The sequence below is a fragment of the Ursus maritimus genome, unplaced genomic scaffold (assembly GCF_017311325.1).
Source record: "Ursus maritimus isolate PB19 unplaced genomic scaffold, ASM1731132v1 scaffold_1, whole genome shotgun sequence".
Taxonomy (NCBI): domain Eukaryota; kingdom Metazoa; phylum Chordata; class Mammalia; order Carnivora; family Ursidae; genus Ursus; species Ursus maritimus.
Genome location: NW_024423343.1, coordinates 18,460,491 through 18,479,733, shown reverse-complemented (window position 1 = coordinate 18,479,733; position 19,243 = coordinate 18,460,491). Strand labels below are relative to the sequence as shown.

Below are 19,243 nucleotides of genomic sequence, written 5' to 3'. Positions count from 1 at the left end.
GAAGGAAGGAAGGAAGGAAGGAAGGAAGGAAGGAAGGAAGGAAGGAAGAAAAAAGTGAGGCTGGGCAGTGTCTGACCACCAGCCCTGCCTCCCTCCTCTCATACATCTCCAAAGTCTCTTCACTTCCTTCCCTCTCCTCAAGCTCTTTCCAAATCCCAAGAATTTAAGAATGTACTTCCTGGACAAGTAATGTTAGATACCTATCTAGCACAGCAAACTGTTAGATACCCACCTAGCACTGTGGGCATACATGCAGCCTATTTGGTGAATGAACACACACAGAACATGATACATGCATACACACTCTCACAAGGATCCCTCAAAGACTATTTAAAGAACACTCCTCTATCTTTGGCATAAATGCCATGGAACACCCGTTATCCCTTATTCAAATAACAAACCTAGGGGAAATTTTTCTCTTCACATGAACTTATTCATAACCTTTCTTTAAACATTGAGGACTAGCACAGTGCCTGGCATTTAGTAGGGTCTCAATAAATGTGAAATAGTGACAGTTTCCACGTTTGTCTCTGGTTGCCAGTAAGTATACAACTATACTTTCATTCTTTAATCTATTTTGGAATTTATTTCTATATGTAGTGAGAAGTAGAGATATAACTGTGTTTTCCCAAATGAATAACAAGTTGTGCCAACCTTTGAACAGTCTTTCTTTCCCTATAATGAATGTGATCTTTATCTTTTATGAAATTCCCACATATACATGGGTCTGTTTCAAGGCTCTACTCAGTTCTGTTGGTCTATTCAACTATTTCTACGCCAAACCACACTTTTAATAACTGTAGCTTTGCAGTATGCTCATTGTTCTTTTGCTGAAATTGTCTAGGCCATTCTTTTTTTTTTTTTTTAAAGATTTTATTTATTTATGTGACAGAGAGACAGCCAGCCAGAGAGGGAACACAGCAGGGGGAGTGGGAGAGGAAGAAGCAGGCTCACAGCGGAGGAGCCCGATGTGGGACTCGATCCCGGTACGCCAGGATCACGCCCTGAGCCGAAGGCAGACGCTTTAACGACTGCACTACCCAGGCGCCCCTTGTCTAGGCCATTCTTAAACATAGTCCAGAAGAACTTTAGAACCAAGCCTGTCAGGGATTGTATTAGTTTTATAGACCAATTTGGACAGATTTGACATTTTGCCATGTTGAGTCATTCTACCCAGGAACATGCTAAGTGTTCCATTTATTCAGGTCCTCTTTTATGTTCCTTCATGGAGATTTGTCATTTTCCTCATTTAGATGTTTCCATGTTTTTCATTAGTTTATCTAGGAGCATATTTTTATTATTGTTGTACATCTATTATTCCCAATTATTTCCCTTATTTTTATAGAGTTATAGAATAACTGTAAATTTTTGTATGTCAATTTTGTATGTTACTGGATATACTAGTTTCATTAGTTTTAATTGTGTTCCAGCTGGATCTGTTGGATTTTCTAGGTAGGCAGCCATACTGTCTGCAAACAAGGACATTTTAATATCTTCTTTTCCAATATTTGCATATAGAATATATCTTTTCTTGTCTTATTGCATTGTTTAGGACCTTTAGTAGAATGTTCAGTGGTGGCAGTGATAAGGTTAGAAGGGATAAAACAGATTTGCCTTGTCCTTGACTTACGGGAATGCTTCACATATTTCTTGAACTCCTTTTTTATTTGTCTTTTAAAACTGAATATTCCATTTTGTGCCTATTGCTATATAGTAAGTCATCTCAAATAATGTTTTGGAAGTTGATAAAACCTTAATCAAAATAACTTTTCAAATTGCCTCTTCTGAGGCATGTTGGCCTACATGGTCATGGGCATGTGCAGTTTGGGGATAAAGGATGGAGTGACTGAATGTTCTCTTGCAACTCCTCCTCCCCCACTCTGCCCAAACATTTAACAGCAGTGTGATGGATTCACAGAACAAAATTCCAGGAATCAGAGGTTTGAGTCCCTATTCGATCATTAACTAACTAATTGATCTAAGTTATTCAACCTCTCTGAAATTCAGTTTTCTCATCTATCAGATGGAAACAAGGATTTCAGATGTGTTGTGGCTTAACAGGGATGACAATATTACTGTTGTTGGGGTAACAACCATTGCTATGGTACTCAGCACTATTAACAAACATTGACAGAGGGAATAAGGGACCAAGACAGAGTCCGGAATGGAGCCCCAGGGCTGCCCTGACCAGCTCTGCTGGCCCCTGAGGCAGTGGGGAGCTCTGGAGACCTCGACCTCCCATGAGCTATCTATGACCTTGGTGACATGTGTTTACTCCTTGCTGCAGGCAAAGGTCCAGTGGGACCCACGTGCATCTCTCTGGAATGCCAGCCAGGGGACTTGCTTCAGCTGCTGGTATGTAGACACTTATGCCAACCAGGCCCAGCCCAGCAGCATTCCTGAGTTGAGGCCTTTGGGCCAGCAGGCCAGGTCCCTCGTGGAATTCCACACTTCAGGATCCCCTGGCCCCAGGCTGGCTCTTGCCTGCAGGGAAGAACAGCTGGACCTTGCCTCTATATTGCACATGCTTTGTGACCAGGGGTGGGGATAGGTGCATTTGGGAGCATCTTAGGACACTAGGCATGAAGAACCTTCAAAGTGTGAGGTTATGGAATTGCATGCACACATGTGTGTGCCAATGCCTGTACTAACATCCATGCTTCAACATGTAGTGGAATTATACTGAGATTTGCAGCATAACTGTGGGACCTTGAGACTTCTTCCCCTGTCATACAGGAATTAAAGAAACTGTTGTAAGTATCAGGTGAAATCATGTCTATGGATGTGCTTTGTAAACTGTAAAGTGCTGTACTCATAAGGCGGTCTTGAGTTTTAGATGCACGGTCACAGATGTGGTCATCCACACATGTGTGTGCAAGATGGATCCAGAAATTGTCTCTCCGTCTCTGTGTGTCAAAGGTAGAAAACCAAGGGAAAAGGGTAAGGGTATTGGAAAGGTGATAGATCATAGGAAAGGAGGATGAGGCCCAGGGGTTGCCGTCAGATCTCAGACCCTTCCCCACTTTTCCCATTCATCTCCCCATCTAGTGTCACCTCAGATATCTCCATACTGCAGAATAAAAAAGACAGCACTGCCCAAAGCCTCCCTGACAACTTCCTGCTGTGTTGCTAAGCAACTGGTCCTCCTCTTCCAGAAAAAGGAACCTGATGCTCATGTTCAGGGTCTGGCCTTCCAGCCTCCTTTAACTGCTCTGAGAGATCTTAAAGACATGCTGAAAAAAAGATGAAGGCCAGAAAGGCAGAAGGGTCTGAGAAAAGTACAGCACAGAAGCCCATTTCAATGTCTACCGATGGTCCCCTGAGCTAACATGTGCCGCTGTGACTGTGCAGGTATCGGGCCGCGTGAACACACGACCTCACGCCACTAGCTGGGCTAGCTGGGCTTCCGAGTCCATCTGCAAGAGCAGCTTGGGACATGACACACACGTTACTGCAGGAGACACAGGTGTGTGTAATCCTGGCCGGGGGTGGGAGGGATCTGACAAAGGAGGTGATCAAGGGCCACGTGGGACAATGGAGAAACCACTCAGCACTAGGAAAAGACTTGGGACAGAAACCTGAAGACACAGGTCCTAGAACAAACCTGAGACTTTAGCCAAGTCTCTTAATCTCTTGGGCCTTGGTTTATTTATCCCTCTAGTGGGTAAAGCAATCCCTGCCTTGTCTTCCTCCCTGACCAATAAAACAATGGATGCGGAAGTGTTTTATAAACCCTGTAACAGAAGCATATGGTACTGGAGGGAGGGTGGGGGGGAGGTAGGAAGTGAGTCCTATTTTCACCAGCGACATGAATGAGGAGATGGAGAAAAGGCTCAGGACTTCCAGGAATGCAAGAGGGGCTGGCCCTTGGAATGGGAGAGGGAAGCAATGGTGGGATCAGTACCCTGGAAGGCCAAGCAAGAATCAAGGGGTTAAGGGTCCATGAGGACAGACCTGGATCATCAGGAAGCTGAGTGTATTAAGAGTGTGGCTTCTCTGGGGCTTGGGTGGGAGTAGAGTCATGCCAAGACCACAGAAACTCAGGGCTTGGAAACATCACCGAGGCAGGGATATAGCCAGAGCCAAGATGGTTTGGAAAAGAGAACACCCATCTGTGGGATGCTGGGGCTGGACACAACCTTAGAAATCACCTTGGACAGACATTTTCCAACTTTTTTTTTTTGAACAGAGAGAACCCGGGTGACCTCTGAGGTCCCACAAAGTATAATTCTCAAATCCCTGGTTGAGCCTCATTATTTTAAGGAGATACAGTGGAATCCCAGAGCAGAGATGTGATTGTCCGAAGGTGACACAGCAAGGGGGTTGCTACCCTACTTGCCATGCAGGTTTCATGATTCCCAATCCTGTGTCTTAGCTTCCAAACTGGCTCTGCATGGAGGAAAAGACAGAGGGGCAGGGTAGGCTTTAAGGATGTGATTTCATAGGTACGAAGATCCTCTAATCTAAGGACACCTCCCCTCAGCTGCCCAACAGCGCCTGAAATCCTGCCTTTACCAACTCACTCACAGGACTTCAAGAGTCTCAAGGTTCGAGAAGTTACCTTGTCCCCCCCTTCCCCCAGCCCCCCAAGGAAGGGGCTGCTGAGTACTGACAAAGGGGCTTCATTAGATCAAACTGACGTATCTGTCTTCCTGTAGCTTCCTACCACGCGTCCCAATACTGCCCTTTGTCACACACATCCAGGTCCTCTGCCACAGGCCAGCTCTAGTGTCCCTTTCCCCAGTGTGATTTCCAGACTACATCTCTCATTGTCATTGGTTCTCCAGCTTTCTCTCTTTTCACTGCCTGAGCCCACTACTCTGCATGTTCTCCATTTGGTGTTCTCTTGGAAGTGCTCCCTAACACTGTCCAGTGTGCTGGGGGCACGCTCACTAGAGCAAGTGTGTCATTCCCCTCATCTTCGGGGCCATACCTCCATCAAAGCATCCTCAGATCCCAATGATTTTTCTGTATGTCACCCTGCAGGCTCCCATTTAATATTGTGCTGACTAAGAAGCCGCTAATTTATACACAGGCTCTCCTGAGCCACTTCCTTGCCACGCTTCACACTCTGACTCCTGTCCTTTCATTGAAAGATCTAAGAGCAGGGCCTCACACTCCTTGCCAGAAAATTTCACCTTGTTACATTTAGCCCACAATTCTTAGTAGCCCAGATCTTTTTGGAGCCTGGTTCTGTCTCTCCGGTGAATCCATTCTCCCTCTCAGCTTCCTGCCCCTGCGAAGAGGTCCTTTGTACCTCCCTCCAAGTCACTGAGGCCCTCGCAATGTGGGACACGTCCCCTGGCTCATCTGCCCCATGGAATACGTGAGCCCGCCCTTCTACCTCATGAGGTCTGTGGGGCATAATGAGTGGAACATGCTCATGCCAGAATATTAGGTGACTAAAGTAGGGTACCAATAAATTCTAAAAGGCATAGTGAAAAGGAAAGAGATTATGTCAAAGAAATATGAATAGTGGTCTCTGTGTAATGGGCCTGTAGGTGATTTCCCCCCATGCTTCATTACACTCTTCATCTAACTCATATTTAATGTAGGCCTTCTGTGTGTCTCTTCCAGATTTTCTATGCCAAGTATGTGTTATTTGGAAAACCAGGAAAAAATTAAGTGAAAATAAAATGAAAAAGAATAAAGCCTCTTTCCCTAGGTGGACCTTGATGACTTCATCAGCACTCCTTAGGGAAAAGTATGCCAGTCCTGCCTGCACCAAATTGTGCCGACTTCCACCTGCATGTCCCCTTCCCACCCACAGGGCATGGGAAAATCTCTTCAGCCTCTTGCAGGAGCCCAGAGTGTTCTCCCCGCAACCCGCAGGAACCTGGGAAAGAAGCACCAAGACCATGGGGAAGGGGAGCGAGGGGCTTGCCTTGGTGTGCAGTCCAAGATCATGGCAATCACTTCAGGCACCTGCCAGGTGTTGTTTCATCTAAGGGAACGGGTTTAAAGCAGTTTTCCTGCCAACAGTTTTTGTAAAAGGCACGGAGAGAGCATAAAGGTCATAGTTCCAGTGGGTGCAGGATTCAGAGGGCCTCCAGGTGGTGAGGAAAAGGGCCCAGCCAGGAAGCGTCTGCCTTCGGCTCGGGTCATTTTTCCCAGGGTCCTGGGATGGAGACTGCTTGTCCCTCTCCCTCTGCCCCCCACCCCTTGCTTTCACTCTCTCTCAAATAAATAAAATCTTTAAAAGGAGGGGGCAGCCAGAATGACCCCCTTGAGCCATTTCCAGGACTTCCTGAGGGAGGCAGGGTTGCGGTTCCCCTTTGCCCTCCTCTCTTAAGACCAAAGGAAGCCTAGAAGCATCGCCGTCCTCCCGGCCTCTGGTGGGTGAGACACCTTGAGGTTCCACCAGGTTAAGTCCGGGCTTAGCTGCAAAACCCGGCCCTGGCTTACCCTCCTCCGACCAGCAGAGGGCGCGCGCCACCCGCGAGAAGGAGGTTGCCGCTGTAAGCCACGGCTGGGAGCGGCGGGTGCCGGAATGAAGAGGCAGGGGATCTTTCTGAAAATCAGGAGGCAGATCCCCAGAAGAGATAGCGTTGGAGATAGAGGGGCAGGGGGGCGTTTTGTGAATGAGGGTGACCCAGAAGAGATAGCGTTGGAGATAGAGGGGCAGGGGGGCGTTTTGTGAATGAGGGTGACAGAAAGTCAAAGTGAGGGTAGGCTGGGGAGGGGAAGTGGAGAAGGAGACCAACTGGAGACAGGAAAGGTTGAGATGGTGTGCCCACGAGACAGGCTGGGGTGGAGGGTGGGATGGGGTGAGGTGGAGGGGCAGGTGGAAGGCAGGGTGAGGCAGTTTGGGGTGGACTGACCGGCGGTCAGTCGGGTGGGGCTGCTGCAGCCGGGCGGTCTCCCTCTTGGGCTGAGCCCGCCCACCAGAGGCTCCTCTGTCCCCTCCGGTAGCACCTAAGTTGGCTTTGCCCTCATTTTCTCCAACTCTTCCTTGTAAGGCCTTTCTGCTCAGGCCCGAGTGGGGCATCTCCTTTCCCCCTGAAAAAAGATTCTGGTGCATCAAAGAACACAGAGAGGAGGCAGTAGGGAGCTTGGGAGCTTTAATGGGTCTGGAAGGGAATAGAAACACACCAGGCCATCCTGAGAGAGAGAGAGAGAGAGAGAGAGAGGAGAGAGAGAGAGAGAGGCAGAGGCGGGAGGAAGGGGGGCAAGAAGCTACCTAGATGAGTCACAGGGGCAGGGGCCCTCACCAAGTCCGGTGAAGCCTGGGTGGTCAAGGAGCAGGGGGACTGTGTGAGGCCTCTATCGTTCTAGATGGGGCAGCTTGGTGGGGGAAAGAACAAACGAGAAAAGATTTGGAATTTGAAAAAGGGGGGTGTTAATGGAAGGGGCTTCCAGGAGCCAGGCGGAAGTACTGGCGGAAGGCAGAAAAAGACAGGGGAGGTCTGGGAACCCCCTTCAGGGCTCTGGGGCCTAGAGGATGGAAGTGAAAGAAAGCGGGGGGGGGGGGCACAGTCTCTCTTCCCTGGGGCCTGAGGGTATAAGGTGGGAGGGGGGCGGGGGGTGGAAAATCCAGTGTTAAAAGAAGACTGAGGAGGCTTCAGGACCTTCCCCCCCTTCCCCCGGGGCTGAGTGCTACGGTGGAGTAAAATCATAGATCAAAGGAACCGTGGGGGAGGCTCCGGGCCCCTTCCCCGGGTGTGGATGGGACCGAGCGAGGCTCCGGGCGCCTGGGGGAGACCACGCGGCACCCGGCCGCCCCGTCTAGTGGTAGTGGCCCCCCAAGTGCGAGGCGGCGGCCACCGCGCCGAAGGGCCCGGGCGGGGGCTGCAAGCCGGGGCTGGGATAGAGTGCGGCGGTGGCGGCGGCGGTGGCGGCGGGGCCCGGGCCCGGCCAGTAGGAGAAGCCGGCGGGCGCGACGCCGGCCGAGGCGGCCATAAGGTTGAGTTTGGACAGGCCGGGGAAGGGCAGCGGGGCGAGGCCGGCCGGCAGCTTGTAGAGCGCGCCGTCCTGGGCTGCGGCGGCTGCTGCGGCTGCGGCGGCGGCGGCGTGGGCGTGCGCGGGCGGCGGTTGGCAGGCCTGGGCCAGACCCTGGAAGTCGAAGCGGTAGGCGTAGCGCTTGCCGTGCACCTTGCTCATGATGTTCTTGTCGTAGTAGTAGCGCAGCGCGCGGCTCAGCTTGTCGTAGTTCATGTTGGGCTTGCTCTTGCGCTCGCCCCAGCGCCGCGCCACCTCGTCTGGGTCCGTGAGCTTGAACTCGCCGTGGCCGCCCTCCCACGCGATGCAGCCGGCGTTGGCGCGGTCAGCCAGGAGCTCCAGCAGAAACTGCCACAGTTGGATCTGCCCGCTGCCTGTGGGGACGGGGCGGTCAGCCACGGGCGGGACGAGGGAGGCAGGAGGTAGGGGAAGAGGTGAGGCGGCAGAGCGAGCCGGCCCGGGTGGGAACCGGCGTCGGGGAGGGGAAGGGCCCGTCCGCAGGGGAGCTGAGCGCCGCTGCAGCGGCTGGCCACGGAGGGGCTGATCGGCCAAGCGGTCCTTAGCCTTTCCCGTGCTTTTGCACAACGGAAACACCGCTCCCTCTTAGGAGGACGCAGCCCCGCGGGCTCCTGGCTTTGTGAGAATTGGGGAGGAGGGCGAAGGGCAGCCTCCTCCGCGTGGAGGCAGCAGTGCACCAGGGCACGCGGCTCCGGGAAGCCCCCAAAAGCCGAATACCTGCCCCCTACTGCCGCCTCGGCCCTGCGCCCTTATTCGGAGTAGAGAGGCGCCTACATGACCGCACGGGGTAGTCTGCGCAGGTGCTTAGACTGCCACATCCCAGCTGGACCATGTCCGCAAGTCCAAAGGGAAGAGGAAGGGGTGCGGCGGGACCACCCCCGCCACTAGACAAGGCGTAGCCCTCAAAGGCATACAGTTGGACCGGCCCCGCCTGCGGTGGAGAAGAGGTGGAGGCTGGCTTTCTTGCGCTACCAGTCAGGAATGCGAGCAGTGGCCTCTGAAGCGTGCGGGGACCGTCAGACTCTGAAGGCTCCCCACCCTCCCCAGGGTCGGGGGTGCAGAGCGCTGCGCTGGCGCTACTCGGGTTCCGCCCGGTTTTTCGGAGCAGCCGGGATTCCCGGCATGGGAAGGTGTCATACTTGGGGGCGCGATGCACAGCTCTGAGGAAAGGAGGTGAGACGGGACGCCGCTGGGCTTGGCTCCCTGCCTCCTCCCGTCTTTCGCCATCTCTGGGCTCTTGGGGCCGGGCAGTCCCTATTCGGGATTGCTGGAAGCGAGCAAGTAGGATTTTCACGGATATTCCAGTGATGAGAGAGAGGGCTGCCCGAGAATTCTCACTCCCCTGGTTTGGAGCCTCAGTCAAACCAGGGGAGAAAAATCTTGATACAATGACTTCCTCTCACTCTCTTTTAGGGGAGAGGAAAAAAGGATTTTCCTCGAGGTAGTCTAATTATTGATTCAAATGAATAGACTGGTGGAGCCTCTCTTCCTTTCTCAATCCTCGCTCTGAACCTAGACACTTCCCTTCATCATCCTTTCTACCCCAATCCCTCCACACCAGCTCAGCGAGTAGCCCCCTGACTCCAGGTCAGGAGCTTCAAAGGGTCAGGAACAAGGGAAGATTCAGGGAAGATTTGGGTTAAAATGTGCAGCTGGTACCCACGCAGACTGACATCAGGGGCTTGGAAACCCATTCTTGTTGAGAGTCATGTAACCTTTTGGATCAGGCAGTTGGCAACGTTTGTCATTGTGGTTACTGTAACTTGGTGAGATCTAGGGTACTGAGGGGGGTGGGGGGAGGCTGTGGGGAGGCTTTGCCTTGAGGGCCAGCCAGGCTCTGAGACCAACAAGGCAATGCCAAGAGTAATTTAGAGACTAGCGGAGTCCAGGTGTGGGAACCTGAGAATCAACATCAATGGCCCAGCGAACTTGGCCCCCGGAGTCCTGCAGGCCTGGGCCAGTAAGGCAGGCAGGTGCTGGCCCAGTGCTAGTGGTGAGAAGGACTGGAGTGGCCAGGGTGTAATAACCCCAGTCCCCTTTGCCCAGAGGTGCCTCGGCCTTGTGCTCCTGAGGCCAAGAGGGAAAGGACACCAAGCACCTGGGTCCTGGACCCTCAATGTAAAAAGGCCAAAGGCCAGGATCCTCTCCCTCTGTCCTAGTCTTCAGGTCCAGCTCTGGGACTCAGAATATACTGAGTGGAGCCAAACACCAAGTGAATGCCCCCTCCCCTCAGCCTCCCCACAGACATGCCTAGACCCTCCCTTTCCAGAGTCCCGAAGTGCACATCTCTTCCACCCTCCCGTGGCGGTGTCGCCCGTCCTTCTGGGGTGGGTGCCATGGCCTCCATCCACGTCCTCCCCCAGCCCCCACCCCGTCCGCGGGCCAGCTCACCTTTTTGTACCGCCGGGCTCAGCGGCCCCCACCCCGGGCTCTTCCCTTCCTTGAAGAGACCGTCTCCGACGGGATCTGTAGCAGCAGGAAAAAACAGTCAGGAGGACCCGGGCGGAGGTTGTGGGCTTGACCGAAAGGGCTCCGGGCCAAGGCCCGGGGGTGGGGGGTTGGGGGTTGGTTCCTAGGTGCGAGGCTGGGGGCTCGAGCCGCCAGCTCCTCCTCCCCGAGCCTGGCCCGGGCGCGCGCGGCGCGGAGCCCCTCCATAACGCCCAAGTCAGGAAACGCGTCCAGGAAAAAGGAAATCCGCTTTCCGAACGGGTCGGCGGGAGCCTTATAAAGCCGAGCAGGGAGTGCGCCAGCCGAGCGGGAGCGCCCGGAGCCCATCGGAGAAGAGAGGAGGGAGCCTGGAAGGTTGGGCTGTTGGGAACGCTCGGAGCACGGAGGTGAGGAGCCACGAGGGCGCAGGGGCGACGCTCAGCTGACCACAGCTTCCCAACGCTGAACGCACACTACGTCAGTCCCCTGCCACACCGAAGACCCCTGCTCCCCCTACCAGGCTCCCTCAGCCGCTGAGCTTGCGCCCTCGGCCTCCTAGGTTCCCAATCTGCTTAGTCCTTAGACCTCACACTAAAACCCCAAAGCTCTCCATCTGCCTTTAAGGTCCCCCAGTGCCCTAGATTGCTCAGTCCTCCCAGCAATCCTAGTCTCTGGACCGCGTCCCGTTCCCTTGGACCCCAGCAACCCCTTCCCATGCCCGAACCCAAACTTCCGGCCCCAGGTCCTGGTGCCTCCAGCCCCCGGCTGGTCCCTGGTACCTGGCAGGTACATGTTGATCAGCAGGGGCTGGGAGGCGCCGCTCTGTCTCATCGCCGCCAGGGACTGGGTGGTGGGAGGTGTGTGGGGGGGATGAGAAAGGGAGGACGCGTCAGGCTTTGCGCTCCGGGGCACCGATCCCCGCCCGAGGCAACCGCGGGTGACAGGGAGAAGACGGCGCGGGTCCGGCAGGGCCTGGCGGGAGGGGGCTGCCCGGGTGTGGCGGGGGATGGAGGGGGTCCTGGAGCGATGCTCCCAGCTACCAGGCTGCCTGGAACCCTCCGGCCCCCAGCGCGGGCAGGGGCCGCAATTTCCGTTTTAATTAAAGCGCTGCTGCCTCGGCCCCCCGGACCCCGCCCCCGCCCCTCTTATCGCCCCATCGCAATAAAGTCTCCAACGCGCCGCGCCGCAGCCAAGCGCACCCAGCAGCCCCCAGCGCCCCGCAACCCGGGAGACGCGCGGGGGATGGGCCTGGGCCTCCCGCCCTGATAGGGGTCGGGAGCGCATTTCTTTTCCGCCTCCGTGACTCTCAGCAAACAGCGATGGGGCAGGGTACCCGGCCCCACCTCGGACCCCCGGGGCCATAGCCCCTCCTTCCGCCCATTCCAGCCCCCATCACGGCTCCACTCTCCTCCCCCTTCCTCCCCCCACCCCCACCCGGGTTCCCGTCTCCAGGCTGCGTTATCTGCATCTTCACTTTTAAATTTCCGCTTCCCTCCCTCTCGCCTGTCGCTCCGCTCCCGGCCGGGCAGCAGTTGCTCCCTTTATCTTCGCCCCCTCCTCCTCCCTGCGCCTTCTCCCTCCTCCTCTTCTCCCACTCTCTGCTCTTCCCTAGAGACCCGATCTCCTTCCCTGTCTCCCTCTTGCTTTGGCCCGCTTCTTGCCTTTCCAGGGCTCCCCGGCCTCTGTGCCAGCAGCAGGTCCTTCCCCTACAACTTCAAGCGGGTTGTCCCTCCCCCCCCCTTCCAGGTCTCACCTTCTCCCTCATCTAGCCTCTTCGATGCCATCCCCCTTCCTGACTCTATTCTCTCTCTTTCTCTGTCCTACCGCTCTCCTTCCCCTCCTTTTTTCATTCTTTTGTTCCGGACTGATTAGTGTCATGCAGGAGGATCCCGAGCCCCCTTCCATTCCCCCCCCCAAAGTATTGCTCTTCCACCCTTCCCCATCCCCTCTCATCCCAAGCTACCATCCACCCTCTCAACTACTCCCACCCTGGTTATCCCTGAACCAGGCTGCAGCTGGCGCTTTGCTCTAGCAGGAGTAGAAAGGTTGAAAGAGGGTTGTGTGCTGCAAAAGGCCTCCAACCCAGGGGAGGTGTGGAGGCTGAAATCCCTTCCAAAGACACTGATTGTGTATTAGCAAAGCTGATGTGGTTCCCAGGTGGCCCGGAGTCTCTGAGTACCTGCGGGGCTTCCTGGCTCAAGAGAGGCTAGCTAAGGAGGAATGCTAACTGAAGAGGCTCTGGGCTTAGGAGCCTACCCACAGCCATACAGCATCTGGTGGCTTCTGTCAGAATTGGTAATCTCAAGGCCTTTCTCTCCCACTGCTTGAGCCCAGGAGGTGAGGAGCTTGGGACTCCAGGGCACACAGATTGGAGTGGGGAAGTTTCCTGCAGGATCCATGATCCTGGAGTGCCGACTGACGGTGGCTGGAAAGTCCAACTTGGGGCGTTCTGCAGGGCTTCATTCCTCACTTGCTATAACTGCTAGAGTGTTCACCTTTGCTGATGGAGGGTGCAAAATCAGAAGGAACAAAAGGAGTGAGGGAGGCAGAATCCAGGTGGAACTGGGGGATCCCAGGACCCCAGGATCCTAAAGGAAGATGTAGATGAGGAATCTGGGGAGAGCTAAGAGGAGAGATTAGGATGTTCCCTGGAGACCCAACCCAGGGCTTCATAGGAGGGGAAGGCCTTGGAGGTGTGGTTGAGGTCTCAATCTCTTTCCTTCATGCATTCTTATTTACTTCCCAAATAAAAAATGAAGAGCAGGAGGTCAGAGCTGAGAGAGTGGGGAGGCAGTGGGGTTCACTCAATGTTCTCAGCAGAAGGCTAAGACAGAAAGAAGGGAGAGGTGCGCAGAGTTGGAGCTCTGTGTCTCTGGAGCTCTGTGTCTCTGCCTCACTGAAGACTCAAGTGCTGAAGGGGTAAGTGAGCTCTGGAAAGAGCTGGAAAGAGTTTGAGAGGTGCTCCCCACCTCCACTGCCACTGGGTCTTGGGTGCACCAGAAAGGAGATGGCCTCTTTCGTCCCCTTTGGTCTTGGCTGAGCACAACCAATGGATGAATCCCAGGCAGCTTCTCCTCCATCCTCCTCCCACCTGGCTGGGTCCCAGACCCACAGGGTTCTGCTTGCCATCAACCTGCCTAGAATGCGAGGAGGCTGGAAAGGTGAAAACACTCCCAGCCTGGCCTCTGAGCCCCCCACTCCTTAGGGGCCAGTGTGGGAAGCAGAATTGGACTCCTTGGTCCAGGAAAACCTAGAAGGTTCGTGTTGACAAGGGCTGCAGCAAATACTAGCTCTCTCAACTCCCTAGTTGTACAGATGGGGACACTAAGACCTAGAGACAGGGAGTGTCCTATTCAGGTTCCCACTGCCATTCCTGCAGCCGTCTTGCTGACTCTTCCCAGCAGCCACAGACCCTCCTAGAGGGAGAGCAGCTTAGCTGATGGTGGATACTGGATCTGCTTTTGCCCACTGCCTAACCCTGCAAAGCAGGAAGAGGGGAGAAGGGCTGCTGGCCTCTGAGGCTAGTTTGTCTGGGTTCTGGGCTCAACTCTGGTTCCCCCTTTTCCTAATTATATGATTTTGGGGGAAGTTAGTGTCTTCATCTGTAAAATGGGGATTACATTACCTGCCATACAGAATTATGAGGCTTATATAACACGTGCTGTATTCAGGCTCTATACATTTAGCTATTGTTACTCTTACCATCCTCCAAGGAGCTAGTTAGGAGCCTGTGACCAGGCAGGAACTCCAGACTCTTTGGGGGCCCACAGAGGTTTGGGGATCTGCTGAAGCTTGAGGCTTTTAGCCACGGTTCAGGTCAGCATCCCCTTAATAGCCTGAATTTGGGGCAGGAGCCCTGTGTTCAAGTCCTGATTTTGTCACCAGTAAAAGTGGATGACCTCATCAAGGCTTCTCCCTCTCAGACAGCCCAGCTTCTTTCTTCATTGGTGAAATGGATGAAGTATGGAAAGTGTTAGGCGCACTAAATGCAACAGGGGCATGGACTCTAGAACCCATCCCATTAGAAAGCAGGATTCATACCCTGCCCAGAATTCTGTCCCTTGCTCCCCTGACCCTACCCTGGGATCCATGGAGGGGGGGGCAGTGCAAGGGAATGAGGGCCCTGCTTTGACTGCCCTGGTGCTTTTCCATAACACCACAAGCATTTTCAGTGGTTTCTCCTTGAATCCTCACGACCCTGTGGGACAGACTAAGGCAGGGATCAGTAGCCCCATTTTACAAGTAAGGGAGTGGGGGCTTCAAGGATGCTATATGATTGGATCCCAGGTGTTCTGACTTCTGGTCCAGGGCTTTTCCCAAGGGAGCAGATGCCTGACTTTGCACATTCCCTTGGGAATGGCTCAGGTCCAAGTCTGACTGTTAGCCCAACATTGTCCTACCTCCTCTGGGCTCGGGTGATGGTCTGGGCCACTCCTCCCCATTGATAGGTCCACTAGGGGCTTGAAAACACAAGCATCCCTGAAAGACAGAATGAGGGGAGTCCCAAGGGCCTTGAGGGCCCTGCCTATGTGGGATTGAGAGTATTGTTAACTGGACCAAAGAGGGAACTGGGTAGAAACTGCGTTGGTGCCGGGGGCTCTGGTGGCTGCTACCACTCAGCCCCAGCATGGCTGTGGGCTTCTGCCACCTGCCCCAGAACCCAGACTCACTGTGGTCAGTGGCTGAGGGGTGGCCTCTCCAGCTCACCAATCCTTTGAAGAGAGGGGAGGGAGAAGAAGAATGAAGAGAGGGTTCTTTGGAACAGCTGAGTGGAGGGGTATGAAAATGTTTTGTCAATGCTGGAGTTCAATATCATGAAGGGATTGTTGTTCAGACAAAAGGTCTGGGGGCTCCACTCAGAGAGAGAAAGTCTCTCCTTCAGAAGGCCCTGGGAGGCAGTGGGACCTCCCGCTCATTTCTCCTCTTACAGCCTTGCTTTTCTATAAGGCAGAGATTCTATAAAGCTGGGAAAAGGGTCCAGGCTTTACTCTGGATCCTTTTGGATAGGGAGCCAGGGTGAATATAAAGGCTGGAAATGCTCTGGGGGTTAGGGAGAAACCCAACTGAGCCCTGCATAGAGTTAAGGAAGTCCTGCCGTGCATGCTTGTGCCTGGCCCAAGTGGTTGAAATGGAGCTATGAGCCCTGCTGTAGGACTGCGCCCAAACCAGAGAATGGCAAAGGTGCCATGTGTGCTATGGTACACCTGGCCCAAGCTGATGGCCCTTTACCGTGAGGGGTATGGGACTGGTAGTGTTTCACAGGATCCCCAAGATTCTTACCAGCAGTTTTCTCAGCCCTATCAAGGTCTAGCCACATACATTCTAAGCCAGTTTATGTACTCCATAGTCAAGAATCCTGAAGCCTGAGAGGAGGGTCATGTTGGCAGTAAAGGACCTTAAGAAACAGGATAAAGATCACAAAGCAAGACACCAAGAAAGAGGCAAGAGGGGCAGGCAGGTTCAGGAGCCTTTATTGAGGGTCCTCAGGGGAGGTGTCAGGGCTGTGGAGCTTAGTGCTGGACTCTTCGAATGGACTGCAGCAGCCCGGTGTGGGCCTGCGTGCCAAATTCAGTGTAGGTACGGAACTCCCCACTGTGCCGGTCCCGCTCCAATACATACTGGTAGCCCCGGTAGCCTGGGTACTGGTAGGCCACCCACCTAGTCCAGTGAGAGCACAAGGGTGGTAAGCAGACTCTGCCCCCACCCACATCAGTGTCCCCCATTAGTAGCCCTCCTTTCTCAGCTCACACCCCCACCCACAATGAAGCAAAACCATTGCTTCAGTTTTCCCTACATGGATCTCTTCCTGCCCTGCCCACTGCTCCAGGTCTTCTTATCATGGTCCACCCCTTGTCCCCCTTCCCAACCTCCATTTCCTCCTCATCCATCTTTTTAAATACCCCTTCCTCTATCCCCACACTGGTTCCCTGACTCCTATCTCCTACTACCTGCCCCCCACAGTCTGTCTCCATCATCTCACTTCCCCCTGTCCCCCAGTCCCCAACATCTCTTTACCATGTCTCGTAGCACCCCATCGCCTTTCCCAACCCCCCTCCCTGGTGCCCATTGCCTCCCTTCTCTTCTCATCTCTTTTGTTTCAGTCCCAGGACTCACGCTCCAGAGCTGACTTTGAGGGAACCCACATCCTTGCTGGCCCAGCCCATGGAGGGCAGGGATGGGTAGTCATCACTGAGTTCAAACTTGCTGCCCTGGAAGTTCTCCCCCTCAAACAGGGTCACACGGCTGTCACTGTGATTCTGAGGCACAGGAAGATGGGGGTGGACAGGTCAGACTCTCCAAAGAGGTGTTAATGGGTACATTCTCAGCCCTGCTTTCCCCACCTGGCCTCCCAACACAGCTGTGTAGACACTTTGGCTCCACAAACATTTCCAGAGATCCCTCTGTCAGGTCCATAGCAGTCTGGGAAGCTGGGAGGCTCAGAAGTCCCCAGCCTAGTCCCTTCTATGGCTTTGGGTTGAGGTGGTGAGACTGAGGGTTTCCCAGAGACCCTTCCAGGTCAGGGCTAGAGGGTATCTTGTAATATGGACCTATTTGCAGAAGGAAAATCAGAGATCCTGAGAGAAATTTGGCCCATTAACCAAGACAGTTTTCCTAAAGGTCTTATTGACTATTCAATCTGCCACCCAGCACCTTGAGTACAGCCTCTCACAGGATTGGGCACAGCTAAGGGATGCCAGATGGCAGAGTCAGAACAGAGAAGGGAGGGCATCAGTGTTGGTTGAGTCTTGCCTTCCATAGCCCTAGAGCCTTGCCCTCCTGGAATGGAGAAGCCAGGCTGAATCAGCATTTGCTCTTTACCTTCTACCTCTCAGTCCCAAGCCTCAACAGTAGGGTAGCTAAGTCAGCACAAGTGAGAAGTGGGATCCTCCCCTCCAGTGACTCATTTGATTCATTGTCAACCCTTCCCCTGCATACATACACACAGAGACTGACCCTTTTTACCAATGATTCCTGAATCGAGTTCTAGTCTCATCTTCATGTTAACTCTTGTGTCCGAGGGCAAAACACTTTGCCCTTCTGAGCCCCATTTGCACACCTGTATATGAGGCTAACAGCAGCCACCTCAACTTTACAGGACTGTGTGATGACAGAGGCTGTTGCTCACAGGTGTGGAGGACACAAAGTGAGGAACAGTAGGTGGTCAAGACTGACCTCGGCTCAGTGCTGTCCGTGGTGCTGATTTTGGACACCTGACTTAGGCCCACTTCCTGAACTTGGGGAGGCGCTTCTGGTTCTGGGAAGTAATGCCGCCACCACCCATCTAGGAATTGTATTTACACATCCCCATACAGTGACTAGACAGCCTTTCTGAGGTGCCATGGTGGGGTCAGGGCCTGGAGCTAGGAGCTAGGAGGCAGAGAGGGAAGGGGAAGGCTGTGCTTACTGCGCAGAGCACTGGTCGGAAGGAGAGCAGCTGGTCACTGTGGTGGCCGCCACTGCCACTCCAGGCACTCCAGCGAGGATAGTCACCCTTCTCCAGAATGAACTGCTGTCCCTGGAAGTCGGGGTACTCAAAGGCCACCCAACTGGGGAAAGATAAAGGAATGGGAGGCATCTGCCCCAGACTCACTCCTTCCTCTCCCCCAACCCCCACGGTGTTCGGTGTTCGAAAAGACTGACTGAGAAACCAATTATTTTCTCCAACCCCAAGCCCTCACCCTGACATACACAGCTCATGGCAATCTGGCCCCCTCTAGAAGCTAAAAATACTAGACCACCTGCTATCCAGGGTTTGAGGGACCCAGGCTTCCCGCTTAGGCTCCTCAGGTTGGAAGGAATTTCCGGCTTCTGAAGATCACCTAACCAAGGGTTCCTACCTCAAGGATTTAGGTGTCTGCAGAGGTTGGTGTAGGAACCCTCCCACCTGCAATAGCAGTCTGTGATAGCAACAACCTGCGACAGTCGGGGGCCTCAGCTCTCCTGAGGGCTGCGCGGGCTCTCAGAGACCAGGGTGGAGCGAGAGGAGGGGATTTGGCTTCTTTTATTATACCAAGCGCAGAGCCATCTAACTCTGACCAGAGAAAAACTCTGGGGAGGAAATAACTACACTGGGAACCGCTCCAGGGTTCAGGCTGGTTCCACGGGGCGCCCGCAGAGGGTTGCCTCTCGCCTTTATCCCTTCAGTTCACACGGTGTGTGTTGTGGCGCACGGGGAGTTCTGGGGAGGCCAAGGGGTTCCCCATGCAGGTCGGTCTCCCTCAGGCAGGGCTAACAATCTGGGAAACGGAGGGCCGAGAGCTCAGGTCCCAGGCTTGGAGCTTAGGTCAGGGGAGCCCGGCGCGGCCCAACCCAGTCCGGCCGCGCCTGGACCATCACTCACGCGCCATTTTCCACCTTGACAGAGCGCACCCTGCGCAGGCTTCCGCGCTCGGCGATGTTCGCGCAGTCGCTCAGCAGCCGGCAGCGGCGGCCCTGGAAATCCTCCTCGTCCCAGAGCGTGAGGCTGGCGGGCGCGGGGCCCGGCGCGGGGGCGCTGCTCATGCCGCTGCGGGCGAGAAGGGCGGGACCAAAGGTTCAGCGTCCCGCCGGGCCCATGTCCACCCAGCCCGGGTGGGGGGTGAACACCGGGCTGGACCCGGGCTGCAGGCGGCTCTCCTTCACCTCTCCCTCCCCCGCCCGGGAGAGACCCTGCCCCAGCCCCGAGTATTCACCGGGTGGGGTGAGCGCTGTACTGACGGAAAATGGAGAGGCTGCGCGGGGGCCGGGCGTGCGGGGCTTTATACCGGGCCTCGCCCCCCTCTCCGCATTCTCTCCCCCTGGGTGGGGGAGCTGAGTCAGCGGGCAGGCTGAGGTCAGTTCTGGTGTCCTCTGGGGGAGCCCAGGCCTTTCCCGCAGCCGC

The 19,243-nt window shown here is 54.7% G+C and overlaps 2 protein-coding genes across 2 annotated transcripts; both read right to left on the bottom strand.

Moving 5' to 3' along the window:
• Positions 1-7,725: 7,725 nt before the first annotated feature.
• Positions 7,726-11,376, bottom strand: FEV (FEV transcription factor, ETS family member). The gene is made up of 3 exons (XM_040637246.1): positions 11,163-11,376; positions 10,348-10,422; positions 7,726-8,312 (listed from the first exon to the last, which is right to left on the bottom strand). Exons 1-3 carry the CDS (start codon positions 11,212-11,214, stop codon positions 7,726-7,728), a joined length of 714 nt encoding a protein of 237 aa, XP_040493180.1. The 5' UTR covers positions 11,215-11,376.
• A 4,517-nt stretch (positions 11,377-15,893) lies between these two features.
• Positions 15,894-18,885, bottom strand: CRYBA2 (crystallin beta A2). Its single transcript, XM_040637241.1, has 4 exons — positions 18,725-18,885; positions 17,789-17,930; positions 16,498-16,640; positions 15,894-16,041 (listed from the first exon to the last, which is right to left on the bottom strand). The coding sequence occupies exons 1-4, from the start codon at positions 18,883-18,885 to the stop codon at positions 15,894-15,896; spliced, it is 594 nt and encodes a 197-aa protein (XP_040493175.1).
• Between the last annotated feature and the right edge of the window lie 358 nt (positions 18,886-19,243).